At 42.4% G+C, this 21,165-nt stretch overlaps 1 protein-coding gene across 1 annotated transcript in view; it reads left to right on the plus strand.

Moving 5' to 3' along the window:
- thada (THADA armadillo repeat containing) overlaps positions 1 to 21,165 on the plus strand; it is a 220,069-nt gene that overhangs the window by 155,558 nt on the left and 43,346 nt on the right. The window contains exons 30-31 of the mRNA XM_062995897.1: positions 693 to 808; positions 14,221 to 14,303. Of these exons, the coding sequence (XP_062851967.1) occupies positions 693 to 808; positions 14,221 to 14,303 (199 nt within the window). The remainder of the gene's footprint in view (positions 1 to 692; positions 809 to 14,220; positions 14,304 to 21,165) is intronic.

Below are 21,165 nucleotides of genomic sequence, written 5' to 3' on the forward strand. Positions count from 1 at the left end.
TTGTGAACCGAGATACACACCCTGAGAGCACTCTTTTCTCAGCCAGCAGAGGTCGCAATTGCACCAGCCATGAGAGAGAGAGACCCCATCCGGCTTAGTCCCACCCATATCTGAACAACAGGCCAATCGTTGTACGAGACCGCTCAGCCGGCAGGCAGAGCCGAGATTCGATACGATGTATTCGAGATCCCAGCTTGGGTTCCAGCGTGTGTTTTTATCGCTGCGCCAACTGAGCAGCCCAGTGTCTTTCGCCCACCAGTGTCTCGGTCAAGTTCTCTTCAGACACATTTGCTGTGTCGGGAAAGGGTGGGAGAACTGACTGTCAACTTATAAGCCATGCTGTCCTGGGGCAAGGATGGAATCCCAGCTTGTCATTTATATTAAGAGTAATAATGTAAATGTTTAGAATAAGACAGCACTGAATGCAGGTTTGAATTTTATGGACATTACATCAGTAAATTTGTTATCCTGGCTAATTTAAAGATGTTGGCATTAAGGAAGACTCAGCTAGCCAGTGGGAACTGACTGTATTGACATTTGAATGGAAAAAAAACTAGGCATTATCTTTTTAGTTCTAAGTTCTGAAGAAAATGCTAGAAATCATCTTGAAATAGTTACATAATTTGGATCTTTATTTTCTCTGCTTTGTCCTGTACTTTTTGTTTTTGCTCAAGCATTTCTCTTTTTTGCAGGTTCTCTTTCTTCTGCGCTCCTACCTGGCAGACTCTCACCGACCCCAGACGTCAGTAGGAGACCAGGACAGTGACATCATTGGGGCTCTTTGGCCGAGACTGTGGTTGGCCACAAGGTAAACACACACATGCTCACACACAAACACACACAGTCTCTCAGCACTGTCAAGAAATAATTTAACCTTTTCACAGGTGTACAGAAAACATCTATAAGCCCAGAGCGGTGGGAAAAGTGTTTTGAGGTCAATACTGTACTGCTTTCTTCACTGTTGATCGAAAGTCTCAACTGATGCCTGTTAAAAGTCTTGCTCTGTCTAACCAGGGAGTGCTTGGACTTCAGGTTTACTTTTCTTCCTGACCTGCTAGTTCATGCTTTTGACAGTTTCCAACTGCACATGTTCCTCCCAAATGTATTCAAGCCTGGGTAAATACAGACAAAAAAAGGTGAAATGCTTTCTCTTCTTGTTTTATGTTGCCTGCCAGCGAACTTACATGCTGTAGCATCTAACTGGTATATTTGAGGGGTCTTCACAAGTTTCTGCACTTTTTAAAACTCTTTTTATTAAGAATTTTAAAAAAAACAAATGACATCACTTTTCTACATAGTCACCTTCCTGATGCATTTTTCCCAGCGTCGTACCAACTGTTTAATGCCATCAGCAAAAAATGTTTTTGGTTGAGCGTGTAGCCACTAATGCACCGCTGCTTTCACATCATCGTCACATGCAAATCTTCTTCCCCTTAAAGCTTCTTTGAGCGTCCAAAATAGTGGAAATCAGATGGCGCTAAATCCAGACTATAAGCTCTCTCTCAGTCTCTCAGACACGACCATGTTCTCCCCGTGTCTGCATGGGTTTACTCTGGATGCTCCGGTTTCCTCCCACAGTCCAAAGACATGCCAGTGAGGTAAACTGGAGATACAAAATTGTCTATGACTGTGTTTAATATAACCTTGTGTGAACTGATGAACCTTGTGTAATGAGTAACTACCGTTCCTGTCATGAATGTAACCAAAGTGTAAAACATGACGTTAAAATCCTAATAAACAGACACGACCAGTTACTACTGCTCCCGCCCTCACCGTTTCCAACCAAAATATAAAAGTGTGGAAACTTTTTGAAGATCCCTTGTAGATCCTAATTGTAACCAACTACCTTCTATAACAAGCTCATCATACTTTAAATATTACAGAAGAGCAGGCAGCAGCTTTCAGAACAATTAGAACAGTGCTAGCTCAGTGGTTAATGTACTGGACTAGCAATCATAGCATTAATGCTTCAAGCCCCACTACGCCAAGGTGCCCCTGAGCAAAGCCCTTAACCCTCAGTTGCTTGAATTGTATTTAGTCATAATTGTAAGATGCCTTTGAAACAAGTGTCTGATAAATGCTGTGAATGTTAAAATGTAAATTGTTGGTTGAATCAGTTTTCCTTTTATGAAAACGTACTATTCAGCTTTGCCTGTGGTTTCATTAAAATGCTAGCAGCATCTCCAAGTTGAAACGATAAACTGGCACATCTACTTATCCTTCACACTAACAATGTGAAAGTCAATATTACGCTAAATATGTGTATAAACTTAATTCTTCTAGTGGCTGGGATTTCCCTAGGAAAGGAACGTTTTAATGGCATCAGCTCTGTGCTTTATACTGTGGATGGGCTAGGCCCCTTGGCATTAGCTGGTAGCATCCTTTATCATGCAGCTGTGCTATACACATCTCATCCACCAAGCTGGCTGCTTCGTCTGTGTCATCTGGGCCACACCGTGTCTTGGTGGGTAGCTCTGTCGCAGCACAGCAAGAAGGTCCTGTGTTTGATTTTCAGTTGGAGCAGTACAGGACCTTTTTGTGTGGAGTTTGTATGTTCTCTCTGTATCTGTAAGGGGTTTCCTCCGGGAGCTCAGGTTTCCTCTCACAGTCCAAAAACATGCAAGTGAGGTGAATTGGAGATACAAAATTGCTTTTGATGGTGTTTAACATAAAACTTGAACTAATGAATTGTGTGTAACCAGTAACTATCGTTCCTGTCATGAATGTAACCAAAGTGTAAAACAGGACATTAAAATCCTAATAAATAAATTTGATCAGCTGGACATTTGGTTTTTAGTAAAGATGGGTCACGTTTACAAATCCAAAAGCTGTGGAGGAATAACACATTCTTTCTTCATCTAATCAATACACTTATGTAATGTAAGTTTTTTTTATATTGTTATTTTCTTTCTCTGTTTGGTTTGCTTTCTCACCATGATTAACCCTTTAATGGTGTACTCAACCATTTAATTGAGCTTACTTTTAGTCTAAATACTTGTATTTAAATAGTCTTGTTTGGGCCGTGTCTGCTCTTTGTTTAACATTAAAATCACCTCCTTGTTTCTACATACACTGTCCATTTTATCAGCTCCACTTACCATATAGGAGCACTTTGTAGTTCTACAATTACTGACTGTAGTCCATCTGTTTCCCTGTATGCTTTGTTAGCCCCCCTTCATGCTGTTCTTCAATGGTCAGGACTCTCCCAGGACCACCACAGAGTAGGTATTATTTTAGTGGTGGACCATTCTCAGCACTGCAGCACCATTCTCAGCACTCACAAACATGAGTGGACAAGACACAGCAGTACTGATGGAGTTTTTAAACACCTCACTGTCACTGCTGGACTGAGAATAGTCCACCAACCAAAAATATATCCAGCCAACAGCACCCCGTGGGCAGTGTCCTGTATATATACAGTGTATCACAAAAGTGAGTACACCCCTCACATTTCTGCAGATATTTAAGTATATCTTTTCATGGGACAACACTGACAAAATGACACTTTGACACAATGAAAAGTAGTCTGTGTGCAGCTTATATAACAGTGTAAATTTATTCTTCCCTCAAAATAACTCAATGTACAGCCATTAATGTCTAAGCCACCGGCAACAAAAGTGAGTACACCCCTAAGAGACTACACCCCTAAATGTCCAAATTGAGCACTGCTTGTCATTTTCCCTCCAAAATGTCATGTGATTTGTAAGTGTTACTAGGTCTCAGGTGTGCATAGGGAGCAGGTGTGTTCAATTTAGTAGTGAGAGCTTCACACTCTCTCATACTGGTCACTGAAAGTTCCAACATGGCACCTCATGGCAAAGAACTCTCTGAGGATCTTAAAAGACGAATTGTTGCGCTACATGAAGATGGCCAAGGCTACAAGAAGATTGCCAACACCCTGAAACTGAGCTGCAGCACAGTGGCCAAGATCATGCAGCGTTTTAAAAGAGCAGGGTCCACTCAGAACAGACCTCGCGTTGGTCGTCCAAAGAAGCTGAGTGCACGTGCTCAGCGTCACATCCAACTGCTGTCTTTGAAAGATAGGCGCAGGAGTGCTGTCAGCATTGCTGCAGAGATTGAAAAGGTGGGGGGTCAGCCTGTCAGTGCTCAGACCATACGCCGCACACTACATCAAATTGGTCTGCATGGCTGTCACCCCAGAAGGAAGCCTCTTCTGAAGTCTCTACACAAGAAAGCCCGCAAACAGTTTGCTGAAGACATGTCAACAAAGGACATGGATTACTGGAACCATGTCCTATGGTCTGATGAGACCAAGATTAATTTGTTTGGTTCAGATGGTCTCAAGCATGTGTGGCGGCAATCAGGTGAGGAGTACAAAGATAAGTGTGTCATGCCTACAGTCAAGCATGGTGGTGGGAATGCCATGGTCTGGGGCTGCATGAGTGCAGCAGGTGTTGGGGAGTTACATTTCATTGAGGGACACATGAACTCCAATATGTACTGTGAAATACTGAAGCAGAGCATGATCCCCTCCCTCCGGAAACTGGGTCACAGGGCAGTGTTCCAGCATGATAATGACCCCAAACACACCTCTAAGACGACCACTGCTTTATTGAAGAGGCTAAGGGTAAAGGTGATGGACTGGCCAAGCATGTCTCCAGACCTAAACCCAATAGAACATCTTTGGGGCATCCTCAAGCGGAAGGTGGAGGAGCGCAAAGTCTCGAATATCCGCCAGCTCCGTGATTTCGTCATGGAGGAGTGGAAAAGCATTCCAGTGGCAACCTGTGAAGCTCTGGTAAACTCCATGCCCAGGAGAGTTAAGGCAGTTCTGGGAAATAATGGTGGCCACACAAAATATTGACACTTCAGGAACTTTCACTAAGGGGTGTACTCACTTTTGTTGCCGGTGGTTTAGACATTAATGGCTGTATATTGAGTTATTTTGAGGGAAGAATAAATTTACACTGTTATATAAGCTGCACACAGACTACTTTTCATTGTGTCAAAGTGTCATTTTGTCAGTGTTGTCCCATGAAAAGATATACTTAAATATCTGCAGAAATGTGAGGGGTGTACTCACTTTTGTGATACACTGTATATATACAGTGTATCACGAAAGTGAGTACACCCCTCACATTTCTGCAAATATTTCATTATATCTTTTCATGGGACAACACTATAGACATGAAACTTGGATATAACTTAGAGTAGTCAGTGTACAACTTGTATAGCAGTGTAGATTTACTGTCTTCTGAAAATAACTCAACACACAGCCATTAATGTCTAAATAGCTGGCAACATAAGTGAGTACACCCCACAGTGAACATGTCCAAATTGTGCCCAAATGTGTCGTTGTCCCTCCCTGGTGTCATGTGTCAAGGTCCCAGGTGTAAATGGGGAGCAGGGCTGTTAAATTTGGTGTTTTGGGTACAATTCTCTCATACTGGCCACTGGATATTCAACATGGCACCTCATGGCAAAGAACTCTCTGAGGATGTGAGAAATAGAATTGTTGCTCTCCACAAAGATGGCCTGGGCTATAAGAAGATTGCCAACACCCTGAAACTGAGCTACAGCATGGTGGCCAAGGTCATACAGCGGTTTTCCAGGACAGGTTCCACTCGGAACAGGCTTCGCCAGGGTCGACCAAAGAAGTTGAGTCCACGTGTTCGGCGTCATATCCAGAGGTTGGCTTTAAAAAATAGACACATGAGTGCTGCCAGCATTGCTGCAGAGGTTGAAGAGGTGGGAGGTCAGCCTGTCAGTGCTCAGACCATACACCGCACACTGCATCAACTCGGTCTGCATGGTCGTCATCCCAGAAGGAAGCTGACGCACAAGAAAGCCAGCAAACAGTTTGCTGAAGACAAGCAGTCCAAGAACATGGATTACTGGAATGCCCTGTGGTCTGACGAGACCAAGATAAACTTGTTTGGCTCAGATGGTGTCCAGCATGTGTGGCGGCGCCCTGGTGAGAAGTACCAAGACAACTGTATCTTGCCTACAGTCAAGCATGGTGGTGGTAGCATCATGGTCTTGGGCTGCATGAGTGTTGCTGGCACTGGGGAGCTGAAGTTCATTGAGGGAAACATGAATTCCAACATGTACTGTGACATTCTGAAACAGAGCATGATCCCCTTCCTTCGAAAACAGGGCCTCATGGCAGTTTTCCAACAGGATAACGACCCCAAACACAACCTCCAAGATGACAACTGCCTTGCTGAGGAAGCTGAAGGTAAAGGTGATGGACTAAACCCAATTGAGCACCTGTGGCGCATCCTCAAGTGAAAGGTGGAGGAGTTTAAGGTGTCTAACATCCACCAGCTCCGTGATGTCATCATGGAGGAGTGGAAGAGGATTCCAGTAGCAACCTGTGCAGCTCTGGTGAATTCCATGCCCAGGAGGGTTAAGGCAGTGATAATAATGGTGGTCACACAAAATATTGACACTTTGGGCACAATTTGGACATGTTCACTGTGGGGTGTACTCACTTATGTTGCCAGCTATTTAGACATTAATGGCTGTGTGTTGAGTTATTTTCAGAAGACAGTAAATCTACACTGCTATACAAGTTGTACACTGACTACTCTTAGTTATATCCAAGTTTCATGTCTATAGTGTTGTGCCATGAAAAGATATAATGAAATATTTGCAGAAATGTGAGGGGTGTACTCACTTTCGTGATACACTGTACATATACCGATCAGCCATAACATTAAAACCACCTTCTTGTTGTTCCATGAAAGTTGCATCATTTTGTGATCATCTGAGCTGTTTGGTAGAGGCTCGTTAAATATTATGTGTACTTGTAAAAATATTAATTGTTTGTTGTTTTTATAGTCCCAAGAAACTAAGAAATGCGAAGAAAATTTTTTATAACATTATTTTTTATCGGTGAGACCATTAAAATGTAAAATACAGCATGCATTTGTTACCAACTAATAATGTGTAAACATTTAATTAATTAAAAAGTAAAAGTAGGCATCAGTGAATAATTGATTATTTCAAGTACTGAGGAGCTGTGAGGGCTTACAATGCTAAAAAAAACATTATAAAATATAAACTACATGTATACTATGTAGTAGTTTCTATAAATTACTTTGCTGTTGTAATGGTAGACTCCTAGTGACCCATAGATTAAAATCATCAGACTTCCAATCACTGCGCTAGTGTTGCTTCCAGTGAATACCTGCATTCAGACCACATCCTGAGTGCAAAATGTGATGAGCTCATCTCTCTCTGAGGAAAGGCTTCAGGGCTCTAAAGAGATCTTCTGAATGAGAAACTCTTTGTTTGCCCCTCCATGCACCAGCTCACATTTCAAAGGCTGAACTTTTGGATCCTTGTTGCCCTCTTAGTAGCCCTGTGCACTTACGGCATCTTACAGAGCCGAGCATGACACAAGTGCACCCACCGCTCTGCACAATACTGATGAGTGTATATAATCAGGTCATGAATCATGAAAAATAAAAAAAAACCTGATATTAGTAATGATTTAACAGCTAGGGTTATTGTACCATTAAGTAATCATGAGGAAAACTTGTAATTTGTATTAATTTTAGTCAGATTTATTTCATTTCAGTACTACGTATATGCCGTATGTAGTGATGCTTTGCTTTTGTGTAGCAATATAGTATCACATTTAAATCAGTGTAGCTTTGTATTGACCAAGAAGTAATTTATGCTGATAAACATGGCTAGAAATGCCTGTATCCACTGTTTGTGTGGTTATTAAAATTTAAAATAACCAGAGCTGTTACCTAGCTACTGTTATTGAGGAAAACCATTCCAACAAAGTATTTTCTTTTATCTGAACAATGCTTGTACTTTAGCAACATTCAAGGTGGGTTTCCACTAAAAAGAAGGATATAATGAAGATTTGTGTTCTACAGCGCTGCTGGAGTTTTTAAATATTGTGTCCTCTCACTGTCCACTCCTACCTAGTTGGTCCACCTTGTAGACGTAAAGTCAGAGACGATCGCTCATCTGTTGCTGCTGTTTGAGTTGGTCATCTTCTAGACTTTCATCAGTGGTCACAGGACGCTGCTCACGGGGCACTGTTGGCTGGATATATTTGGTTGGTGGACTATTTTCAGTCCAGCAGTGACAGTGAGGTACTTAAAAACTCCATCAGCATTGCTGTGTCTTATCCACTCATACCAGCACAACACACACTAACACACCACCACCATGTTAGTGTCACTGCAGTGCTCAGAAGCATCCACCACTTAAATAATTGAAGAACAGCATAAAAGGGGGATAACAAAGCATGCAGAGAAACAGATGGACTACAGTCAGTAATTGTAGAACTACAAAGTGCTTCTATATGCTTATATGAGCTGATAAAATGGACAGTGAGTATAGAAACAAGGAGGTGGTTTCAATGTTATGGCTGATCGGTGTGTATAGAGAAGGTTTTGAGTACTATAAGGTTTGCTTGGCTCCACAAAATGACACAATATATGATGGAATCAGTACACGTGAAACAGGTGCTATATACACGATGTTTGATATTAATATATTATTTAAGTATTATACAATTACCATTAGCTTTCCCTTTAACAAATAAAACAACGTTTGCAGTCTCCTAGTCACCACTGATGAACTACACAGTTATACCATTATACTGCGGTATGACTTTACTGATTGTACAACTTGATCACAGGTCGCCTTACAGCAAGAAGGTCCCCAGGTGGGGCGGTCCGAGTCCTTTCTGTGTGGAGTTTGCATGTTCTCCCCGTGTCTGTGTGGGTTTCCTACAGGAGCTCCAGTGTCCTCCCACAGTCCGAAGACATGCAGTCAGGTTAATTGGAGATACAAAATTGTCCATGACTGTGTTTGACAATAAACTTGTGAACTGATGAATCTTGTGTATCGAGTAACTACCATTTCTGTCATGAATGTAACCAAAGTGTAAAACATGTTAAACAAGTTAAAATCCTAATAAACAAACATTACCTGTGTTGTATTAACTGTGCTACGGTCATACCGCCCAGCTCTATGTTATGCTCACTTTGAATGAAAATCAGCTTGAAAACATTTACCCTTCACTTCAGAGTATGAAAATTTGTCTACCTTTGACAAACAGCTCACACTGGTTCATGGGTGGATCTTTTAGCAAGACATAAGATAATTAACCACAATTAATTTCATAAGCCATATTTGCCAAAGTCTGTATTTGTATTGGCACCCTTGGTAAAGCTCCTTGTTTGTATTTTACAACATTTTTGGCTTTTTTTTGTGGCAGTGCATTTCACTCACAGTGTCATTTTCTACTTTTAGGAGCTTTGCATTGACATGGTCAATCCCTAATGTCATATGCACATTTTGTGTTGTGTTTACGCATTATAACTGAGTGTGGTTGTTCCAGTTCTCCTGCCCTTGTTCATGCCATTTTCAGTTTCGGTTATTAGAATGAATTGGACGATTGATTGAACAGGAAGTAATATCTTAAAAAAAAAAAAAAGACTGTTGTCTATTGCTCCTGCATGATTAAGATGATGGGGTGAATTCCTGTTCAGTGGGCCATACTATGGCTCTTGCATTTGATCACTCGGCCCTCCTGACCTGCCCAGGTGTTCACTAATCCCTCATCTGCGATATCTTAGTTTAATCACTTCTGTGAACAAAGGGTGGGTCCGAATGAGAATTCCCTCACCACAACAGACTTTTTATTCTACTAGTTTGCTCGGTAGATCACGTTTCTGAGGCTGATGGACTTCAGGGTCATCATTATAATTGTTGTTTATCAGCTTTTGACTGACACTGTGTTTTACAGAATAGAACACTGCCAAGATTTAAGTATTGACTTGTTCTTGCCTGACTTGGTACTTTGTGTAATTTAAGCTCTTAGTCTAGTTGGTCACGGTTTGACCCAGTAGCAGGGCTTCAGCCCATGTAAGTCAAGTAATGTTGCTTCTAATGTTTCAAAAGCAGAAAATGTCCAAGTAAGCCCGGCATTTAATCTGCGTGAGAAATGTAATAAGAGAAATGTGCAGTTAAAACATGAGCTACATTCCTTGAAATTTGGTTGCAAGTTTAATGTGGTATTGTGTAAAAGCAAAAATAGGCGTGATTACTGTACTGAAGTGTGTAGTTATGTTATGTCAGATCTAACTTTACAAGAGAATGACAGTTGGAATATGCACTGTGGTCAGATAAGTCCATGTTGTAGCTTGTTTTTTAGGAAAACTGAAAGTTCTACACATCAAAATTAAAAGGATGATCCAGACTGTTATCAGTGAAAGTTAAGTAAATCTGTGAGGATACGCTCAGGTGCCACAGCGGTCTAACGCTGAGATCTCAACCTCTCAAGTTCTAGCCAGGTTTCCAGCAAGCACAATTGTCTCAGCCTAAAGGGGGTTGGTCTAATGGGTTCCTTACTGCTGCTGCACATGTGAGCTCTGCTGGCTGAACTGTTCATAGCATAGCTTGTTTCTATGTATGTGATATGACTCATGGTGAAACTGCATCTGTGTCAAGTAAAAAGAATAGACGAATGTTAATATTTGGCTCTCCTCGGTCAGGGTGGAGGTCTGCAGTGGTGGAGGATGTTCCAATTGGGAAAAGACAGTAGGTTGGGCAGTAAAAATGTTAGAAATCTTTTCTTTGTATATACTGATCAGCCATAACATTAAACCACCTCCTTGTTTCTACACTCACTGTCCATTTTATCAGCTCCACTTACCATATAGAAGCACTTTGTAGTTCTACAATTACTGACTGTAGTCCATCTGTTTCTCCATCAATGGTCAGGACCCCCACAGGACCAACACAGAGCAGGTATTATTTAGGTGGTGGATCATTCTCAACACTGCACTGACATGGTGGTGGTGTGTTAGTTTGTGTTGTGCTGGTAGGAGTGGATCAGACACAGCAGCTCCTGAAGTTTTTAAATACCGTGTCCACTCACTGTCCACTCTATTAGACACTCCTACCTAGTTGGTCCACCTTGTAGATGTAAAGTCAGAGACGATAGCTCATCTATTGCTGCTGTTTGAGTTGGTGATCTTCTAGACCTTTATCAGTGGTTACAGGACGCTGCCCACAGGGCGCTGTTGGCTGGATGTTTTTGGTTGGTGGACTATTCTCAGTCTAGCAGTGACAATGAGGTGTTTTCCACTCCATACCAGCACAACACACACTAACACACCACCACTATGTCAGTGTCACTGCAGTGCTGAGAGTCATCCACCACAAAAATAATACCTGCTCTGTGGTGGTCCTGTGGGGGTCCTGACCATTGAAGAACAGCATGAAAGCTGGCTAACAAAGCAGGCAGAGAAACTACAAAGCAGGCAGAGAAACTACAAACTACAAAGTAGAACTACAAAGTGCTTCTGTATGGTAAGTGGAGCTGATAAAATGGACAGTGAGTGTAGAAACAAGGATGGGGTTTTAATGTTATGGCTGATCAGTGTATATGTCAGTTTAGTAAATGTTCAAGAAATTATCATTTTGGTTTTATTGCATTCAACGATGTGCCATCCTGGAGGAGCTGGACTATCTGTGCAACCTGAATAGGCTACCAGTACTGACAAGCACACTAGCAAAACACAAAACTAGAGAAGAATCAGGCAGGAAGTATAAGGAGAGCGTAATTGTCTGTGGCCACCACCTGCAAAACCTTTTTGGGGGTTGTCTTGCTGTTGCCTCTCCAGCACAGCTGTTGTTGATATAAATGCTTGTACATTTAACACTGGTCTTTTTGTCAAACTTTGGGGAGGGGGGTCATCAACTTATACTAATTATAGAAAAAGGACCACCTTATACCTAATAGGAAATTTGTCCAAATGTTCGGATGTACATTCATGGCATTCCGTGGACTTTTTTATCCAAATTGAATAACAATTGTGACTGAATTCAGTGCAAGCAGTTAATGGTTAAGGGTCTTGCTCATTGGCCCAGCTGTGTCAACTTAAAAGTGGACACAACCTTCCACTTACTACAACTGTACTCCCAAAACCACCAAAACAGCTATGACATGAATTAGATGTGGCTGTCTCTGTCCACAGTAAATTAAGCTGAAGTCTGCATTATTATTGGCTTAGATGCTGCTGTATGTTGACGATTCCTTGGATAAAGAAAGAGCCCTCTGAAGAAAGACCCTTGGTCAAAAAAAGCAAAGTTTAGAAATTTGTATGGCCAGAATGACAAGACATATGGTAAGAGGTAGAAAAGGTGAGACAACCAAACCCAACAATACTGTATCTACTGTCATGTAGTAGTAGTAGTAGTAGTAGTAGTAGTAGTATGCACAAAGGCTGCTTTTTTTGCCGGTGAATCTAGTGCATTGCAGAAAGCGGACAGCCCTCGACTAGACAGCAGAGACCACAGTTCCAGCAGCAATGAGGATTTTCCCCCCACTATCAGACCCAGTTAGGGTGTCATGGTGGCTCGGTGGGTATCACTGTTGCCTCACAGCAAGAAGGTCCTGGGTTTGATCCCCAGGTGGGGCGATCCGGGTCCTTTCTGTGTGGAGTTTGTATGTTTTCCCCGTGTCTGCGTGGGTTTCCTCCGTGAGCTCCGGTTTCCTCCCACAGTCCAAAGACATGCAAGTGATGTGAACTGGAGATACTAAATTGTTCATGACTGTGTTTGACATTAAAGACTTGAACTGATGAATCTTGTGTAACCAGTAACTAGCTGTTCTGTTATGATTGTAACCAAAGTGGGTCGCTCAGGTGGCGCAGCGATAAAAAACACACGCTGGAACCAGAGCTGGGATCTCGAATACATCGTATTGAATCTCAGCTCTGCCTGCCGGCGGGGCTGAGCGGCCACATGAACAACGATTGGCCTGTTGTTCAGATAGGGGTATTAAAAAGCCGGATAGGGACTCTCTCATAACTAATGCAATTACGACCTCTGCTGGCTGATTGATGGCGCCTGCACAGAGACGGGAAAAGAGTGCTGTCAGGGTGTGTCTCTCCGTACACAGTGCTGATCCGCGTTGCACTCATCAAAGTGTGGGAGACGATGCATACGGCATGCTGCCCACGTGTCAGAGGGGATGTGGGTTAGCTTTGTTCTCCTCAATCAGAGTGGAGATCAGCATTGGTGGAGAGGAAGCATGACGCATAAAAGGAGAAAAAGGAGAGGAAAATACATAAAAAAAAACTAAATATGAATGTAACCAAAGTGTGTAAAACAATTTGAGCGCCTAATAATTTCTCATTTATTTTTCAATCTCAATTTTGTCATCCTGGGACACTGGGGGATTTTCTTTTGTCAAATTGCGGCACGTTGCTTATTGCTAGTGTACCTGTACCACAGTTTAGGAACCATGACTGTATGATTTGTAAAAAAACTGATCTGTTTTACCCTTTTGCTCCTAAAGGTGGCGTATTGATTGTGTGATGTAATGAAATGTGACAAGTCCGTCTCTTTAAACAAAGACCTCCTCACAGTTGATCTGGCTAGGTCTTGAAATGAATAGTCTTGCTTTTTATTCATTTAAGGTGGATTGTAATGCTTCAGAGCTCACTGCATTCCATACGAAGCTTGGCGCTCTGGACTCCAGTTGCTGGATTGAAGCTTTAGGAGATTTGGCAGGCATAACTAAGTGAAAGCCCACATCTTGTGTACGTGTGAGAGACATGCAGACAGAGACAGAGCAGGAAGAGTTATGCATATGAGAGAAAGAGGATGTGTGTGTTAGCATTTGTGTGTTATTAATATCTGAAAGACGAAGCACTGACGTCAGTTCTAAACACTGCGCCTCTTGTTCTCACACATGGCCATAAGCATGTGGTCTCGTACACATGCACAGAGATGTGTTCCAGCGACCCACACTTCCACCCGCCAACATAACGCTTGCGGTTGGCCTGAAAGTGAATCCTAAGTCCTGCGATTGTTTTTGCTCCCCTGGGCGGCACATGTGATGCTGATGTCCCAGTCAGCCTCCGGTCCTCCAGGAGCAATTAGACAAAAGCTCAGCTAAACTAGGGAAAAATAAATCACCTGCTAACATGCATTGTTGTTTTTATCATATCTGTTTGCTGTTTCCTTGCATGGGTTCTGGTGACCAGAGTTTGATCCTCGCCTCTGGTCCCTGTCTGTGAGGAATTTTCACGTTTCTCCTACGTCTCCTCGGCTTCAGTTTGACTTCTCTGCAATGGATTGGTGCACTGTCTAGAATATATACCATCCTTGTTTCTGGTCTTTCAGCACCAGACCCACTGCAACCTTGACCAGGATAGCCTTCAGTTAAAAAAGAGTCTAAATATATTTTAATGCTCTGTATGTCCTCTTTAGGCAGAATCCATGCTTGGTGACTAGAGGGACAATGCTGGACATTCTGGCTGATCTGTGTACTTCTCGCTCCGCTCCAGTTGAAGGTAAAGATATACAGTAAACTGTATTACACTCACACACAGGAGTTCAGCTTAGCATCTCCCTTTAGCTGGGACAGCTATCGTTTGTAAGGCCCAACAATGCATCCAGTTGTGGCAAACAGCTATTTTTTTTTTGCATGAGGATACTTTTCAATACCACTCATAGTTGATTCTTTTTTTTTTTTTTTTTTTTCCACCAACTTTTATCCCCATTCTAATCGTGTCCAATTACCCTGATTGTGTCCTCTATACTGATTCGACTTCATACACCGAGAGACACTGCGCACGGAGGGTCACACCCCCCTCAATGTTATTCCTCAGCCCTGTGCAGGCGCCGTCAGTCAACCAGCAGGGGCCGCAGTTGTACCAGTTATGAGGACCTATGCTCCGACTCTACCTCTAAGCCCCTGAACAACAGCCAAACGTTGTCCATACTGCCGCCCAACCCAGTCGGAAAGGTAGAGCTGAGTTTCGATACGATGCATCTAGAAACCCAACTCTGGTGCGCTAGCGTACTTTACCGCTGCGCCACCTGAGCGGCCTCTCATAGTTGATTCTTGAAAATCTTAAAGGGAAGAAATTTCATGAACGGTCATGTTAGAACAGTGGCGTCCTATTACAGAACAACTTTTAATTTTAGATAGCTCTTTAGAACAACCCACTACAGAGTAGGTATTATTTGGGTGGTGGATCATTCTCAGCACTGCAGTGACACTGACATGGTGGTGGTGTGTTAGTGTGTGTTGTGCTGGGATCAGTGGATCAGACACAGCAGCGCTGATGGAGTTTTTATATACTATGTCCACTCACTGTCCACTCTATTAGACACTCCTACCTAGTTGATCCACCTTGTAGATGTAAAGTCAGAGACAATCGCTCATCTATTGCTGTTGTTTGAGTTGGTCATCTTTGAGATCTTCATCACAGGTCACAGGACGCTGCCCATGGGGCGCTGTTGACTGGATGTTTTTGGTTGGTGGACTATTCTCAGTCCAGCAGTGACAGTGAGGTGTTTAAAAACTCCATCAGCGCTGCTGTGTCTTATCCACTCATACCAGCACAACACACACTAACACACCACCACCATGTCAGTGTCACTGCAGTGCTGAGAATGATCCAACACCTAAATAATACCTGCTCTATGGTGGTCCTGTGGGGGTCCTGACCCTAAGTGTCGACCTGCTATAAACGTTCTCTAAGTAATCAACAGGTTTAAAAATGCTTGTTCTACCAGGTCTCAGTGTGGGTATTCCCCAAGCTATGTGAGTGAGAGCTTATGATTTCTAGATACTACTGAATTACAAAATAATGCAAAACTGTGTGCAAGGCTTTGGCCAATACTTTGACTGTGAGGTACCCATTTAAAGAGAAGACACACACACACACACTCAGAATTGTGGTGCTGGCTTCTTATTAAGCTTTTTATTGCTATTCTTTTTATCTTCTATAGTAGGAGCAGGTTGAAAATTTATGTATGTTTGTGTCTACATGTGTGTCCTGAGAAAATGTAAAGGGAGAATAAGCTTATTAGAAGTCACATCTCAAACTAAAATAAATAATAAAAGAATTCAGACACGTAAGGCTTATTTATTTTCTTGGCTTTGACTTACTCGCAGTAACACGAACTGTTCAGGCAGTTCCTGTATGTGCTCCCATCTGCTTTAATGAAGCTCCAGAAGCAGCTGGCACTGTGTTTGCTAGTGTTAGTGGGAATGAAGGGGGATTTCTGAGGCGCTGCTCTGGTTGATCTCTGCCGCCCTGTTAAACCCCCTTATGCCCAGCTAAGCCCTTGCCAGTAAAAACAGAAGTACCTACATTCATATACAGATACTTTTTTTTCCACTACTGCTAAGGGTTTAAAGAAAAGCTTTTCAGCCTTTGATTTTACTTCACATACAGTGCTTGGGAAAAGTATTTGTCACTTTTTTTCTTAAAGAAAAAATACACAAGGTAATACACCGATCAGCCATAACATTAAAACCACCTCCTTGTTTCTACACTCACTGTTCATTTTATCAGCTCCATTTACCATATAGAAGCTCTCTGTAGTTCTACAATTACTGACTGTAGTCCATCTGTTTCTCTGCATGCTTTGTTAGTCCTCTTTCATGCAGTTCTTCAATGGTCAGGACCCCCACAGGACCACCACAGAGCAGGTATTATTTAGGTGGTGGATAATTCTCAGCACTGCAGTGACACTGACATGGTGGTGGTGTGTTAGTGTGTGTTGTGCTGGTATGAGTGGATCAGACACAGCAGCGCTGATGGAGTTTTTAAACACCTCACTGTCACTGCTGGACTGAGAATAGTCCACCAACCAAATATATCCAGCCAACAGCACCCCTAGGCAGCGTCCTGTGACCACTGATGAAGGTCTAAACAATGACCAACTCAAAAAGCAGCAATAGATGAGCGATCGTCTCGGACTTTACATCTACAAGGTGGACCAACCAGGTAGGAGTGTCTAATAGAGTGGACAGTGAGTGGACAAGGTATTTAAAAACTTCAGCAGCGCTGCTGTCTCTGATCCACTCATACCAGCATAACACACACTAACACACCACCACCATGTCAGTGTCACTGCAGTGCTGATCCATCACTTAAATAAAACCTGTTTTGTGGTGGTCCTGTGGGGGTCCAGACCATTGAAGAACAGGGTGACGGCAGGCTAAAAAGTATGTAGAGAAACAGATGGACTACAGTCAGTAATTGTAGAACTACAAAGTGCTCCTATATGGTAAGTGGAGCTGATAAAATGGACAGTGAGTGTAGAAACAAGGAGGTGGTTTTAATGTTATGGCTGATCAGTGTATATTACCCCTTTTACAGTTAAATCAACCCATGAATCAAATATCATTAAACGTTTTATTTATTTATTTATTTTTTTAATATAAGCGACTCACATTTACATTTAAAATCTTAAAGTCTGGTGAGTCTGGACACTAAACAAAAAGGAAGCAAGATACATGCAGGCTTTTAAGAACAAGTGCATCAGAAAACTGCTGAAAATTTAATGGAGGAAGATGATAACTAATGAACAACTTTACAAGATGGCCAGAACAGAAAAGGAGCTACTGAACCACATAAAATCCCACAAGTTCTGTTACTTTGGGTTTATGATGAGGCACCCACATGACAACACTGAAGTCAATGTATGACGGGACTCGTGGATGGACTCCAAAGACAAGAAAAGCCAAGAATAAGCTGAAATGAAGTTATGGATTGCGTTTTCAGTGGCATTGAGAAAGCTGACCCATCTCTGCAGCAAACCATGTCAAAGGTGTAGAGACGTGAGACCAGACACACACGGGCTTGATTACTGAAAATCTAAATAGCTCATAAGCTTATAAGATCATAAGCTCTAGTGCAGTCTGGTTAGTTAACAAGACAACAGTCTAACAGCCCATCTCTGACTGACTCGAGATGAAATGATGTGTTGGAGTGAACTAATTAGTCCTAAACTCTGCTGTGATGCTGTGTCAAGGTCTTAAAGAGGAAGTTTATGTTTGAAAACCCTGTATTGTGGCTAAATTCTATATTCTTACTGAAAGCAGTGCAGTACATGAAATCTTAGACACGGGTCAGGAGCTGTAGTTAACATCAGACATAACAATGGAAAAAATGTGATCCGATATACTCTTACCAGCTGTGACATGCAGATGGTAGCTTTAAAATTTGCTGGTAAACAGCAGAGATTTATAGACACAACGTTCCTTGTTTGGCTGCTGCTGGTGTGTAATATTGTGGGGAATGTTTTACTGGCACAAACTGGTCCCCCTTGTACCAGTGACATGGTTGTAATATATACAGTATATACACCGATCAGCCATAACATTAAAACCACCTCCTTGTTTCTACACTCACTGTCTATATGATCAGCTCTACTTACCATATATAAGCACTTTGTAGTTCCACAATTACTGACTGTAGTCCATCTGTTACTCTGCATGCTTTGTTAGCCCCCTTTCATGCTGTTCTTCAATGGTCAGGACTCTCCCAGGACCACCACAGAGCAGGTAATATTTGGGTGGTGGATCATTCTCAGCACTGCAGTGACACTGACATGGTGGTGGTGTGCGTGTTGTGCTGGTATGAATGGATAAGACACAGCAGCGCTGATGGAGCGCTGTCACTGCTGGACTGAGAATAGTCCACCAACCAAAAACATCCAGCCAAAAGCGCCCCATGGGCAGCTTTCTGTGACCACTGATGAAGGTCTAGAAGATTACCAACTCAAACAGCAGCAATAGATGAGCGATCATCTCTGACCTTACGTCTACAAGGTGGACCAAGTAGGTAGGAGTGTCTAATAGAGTGGACAGTGAGTGGACACGATATGTAAAAATGTCATGTCACTGTCAAATAAGGAGGTGGTTTTAATGATCAGTGTATATTATACACACATATAGTGAAACCTTAATTTAACGGGCCTCCTTTTTATGGATTTCGGATTTAACGGACAAAATCTGGAAAACCGAATGTTCGGTCCGATTGTTTAAAAATTTGTGCGAGAACCGTACCAAGACCAGTAGTTTAGTAATTTTCCGCTAGGCGGCACACGTCTCTCTGTGTACATGAATGATAGGCTTTATTTTGTCGGGTGGCTTGCTTTGTTCTCGCAAAATTTTTTTGAGTTTTATGTTTATTTCTTAGAAGTTTAAGTGCTTAGCTATGCTAAACCACTGCTCCAGCAGCCCCTATATATATATATATATATATATATATATATATATATATATATATATATACAGTGTATCACAAAAGTGAGTACACCCCTCACATTTCTGCAGATATTTAAGTTTATCTTTTCATGGGACAACACTGACAAAATGACACTTTCACACAATGAAAAGTAGTCTGTGTGCAGCTTATATAACAGTGTAAATTTATTCTTCCCTCAAAATAACTCAATATACAGCCATTAATGTCTAAACCACCGGCAACAAAAGTGAGTACACCCCTAAGAGACTACCCCTAAATGTCCAAATTGAGCACTGCTTGTCATTTTCCCTCCAAAATGTCATGTGATTTGTTAGTGTTACTAGGTCTCAGGTGTGCATAGGGAGCAGGTGTGTTCAATTTAGTAGTACAGCTCTCACACTCTCATACTGGTCACTGAAAGTTCCAACATGGCACCTCATGGCAAAGAACTCTCTGAGGATCTTAAAAGACGAATTGTTGCGCTACATGAAGATGGCCAAGGCTACATGAAGATGGCCAACACCCTGAAACTGAGCTGCAGCACAGTGGCCAAGATCATCCAGCGTTTTAAAAGAGCAGGGTCCACTCAGAACAGACCTCGCGTTGGTCGTCCAAAGAAGCTGAGTGCACGTGCTCAGCGTCACATCCAACTGTCTTTGAAAGATAGGCGCAGGAGTGCTGTCAGCATTGCTGCAGAGATTGAAAAGGTGGGGGGTCAGCCTGTCAGTGCTCAGACCATACGCTGCACACTACATCAAATTGGTCTGCATGGCTGTCACCCCACAAGGAAGCCTCTTCTGAAGTCTCTACACAAGAAAGCCCGCAAACAGTTTGCTGAAGACATGTCAACAAAGGACATGGATTACTGGAACCATGTCCTGTGGTCTGATGAGACCAAGATTAATTTGTTTGGTTCAGATGGTCTCAAGCATGTGTGGCGGCAATCAGGTGAGGAGTACAAAGATAAGTGTGTCATGCCTACAGTCAAGCATGGTGGTGGGAATGCCATGGTCTGGGGCTGCATGAGTGCAGCAGGTGTTGGGGAGTTACATTTCATTGAGGGACACATGAACTCCAATATGTACTGTGAAATACTGAAGCAGAGCATGATCCCCTCCCTCCGGAAACTGGGTCGCAGGGCAGTGTTCCAGCATGATAATGACCCCAAACACACCTCTAAGACGACCACTGCTTTATTGAAGAGGCTGAGGGTAAAGGTGATGGACTGGCCAAGCATGTCTCCAGACCTAAACCCAATAGAACATCTTTGGGGCATCCTCAAGCGGAAGGTGGAGGAGCGCAAAGTCTCGAATATCCGCCAGCTCCGTGATGTCGTCATGGAGGAGTGGAAAAGCATTCCAGTGGCAACCTGTGAAGCTCTGGTAAACTCCATGCCCAGGAGAGTTAAGGCAGTTCTGGGAAATAATGGTGGCCACACAAAATATTGACACTTCAGGAACTTTCACTAAGGGGTGTACTCACTTTTGTTGCCGGTGGTTTAGACATTAATGGCTGTATATTGAGTTATTTTGAGGGAAGAATAAATTTACACTGTTATATAAGCTGCACACAGACTACTTTTCATTGTGTCAAAGTGTCATTTTGTCAGTGTTGTCCCATGAAAAGATATACTTAAATATCTGCAGAAATGTGAGGGGTGTACTCACTTTTGTGATACACTGTATATATATATATATATATATATATATTGCTCATCTATTGCTGCTGTTTGAGTTGGTCGTCTTCTAGACTTTAATCAGTGGTCACAGGACGCTGCCCACGGGGCGCTGTTGGCTGGATATATTTTTGGTTGGTGGGTTATTCTCAGTCCAGCAGTGACAGTGAGGTGTTTAAAAACTCCATCAGCATTGCTGTGTCTGATCCACTCATACCAGCACAACACACACTAACACACCACCACCACGTCGGTGTCACTGCAGTGCTGAGAATGATCCACCAACCAAGTAATACCTACTTTGTAGTGGTCCTGGTAGAGTCCTGACCATTGAAGAACAGCATAAAAGGGGGCTAACAAGGCATCTTACTTACTTTTTACTGTTCTGTGTCTCTGGCAACTTGTGCACATCTGTCAAAAAGCCCTAAACTTCCTTCACAACAAATGTGTCAAACCATGTGTTTATGACTGTTGTTTTGTAAACAGGGT

The sequence above is a fragment of the Trichomycterus rosablanca genome, chromosome 5, assembly GCF_030014385.1.
Source record: "Trichomycterus rosablanca isolate fTriRos1 chromosome 5, fTriRos1.hap1, whole genome shotgun sequence".
Classification (NCBI taxonomy): Eukaryota; Metazoa; Chordata; class Actinopteri; order Siluriformes; family Trichomycteridae; genus Trichomycterus; species Trichomycterus rosablanca.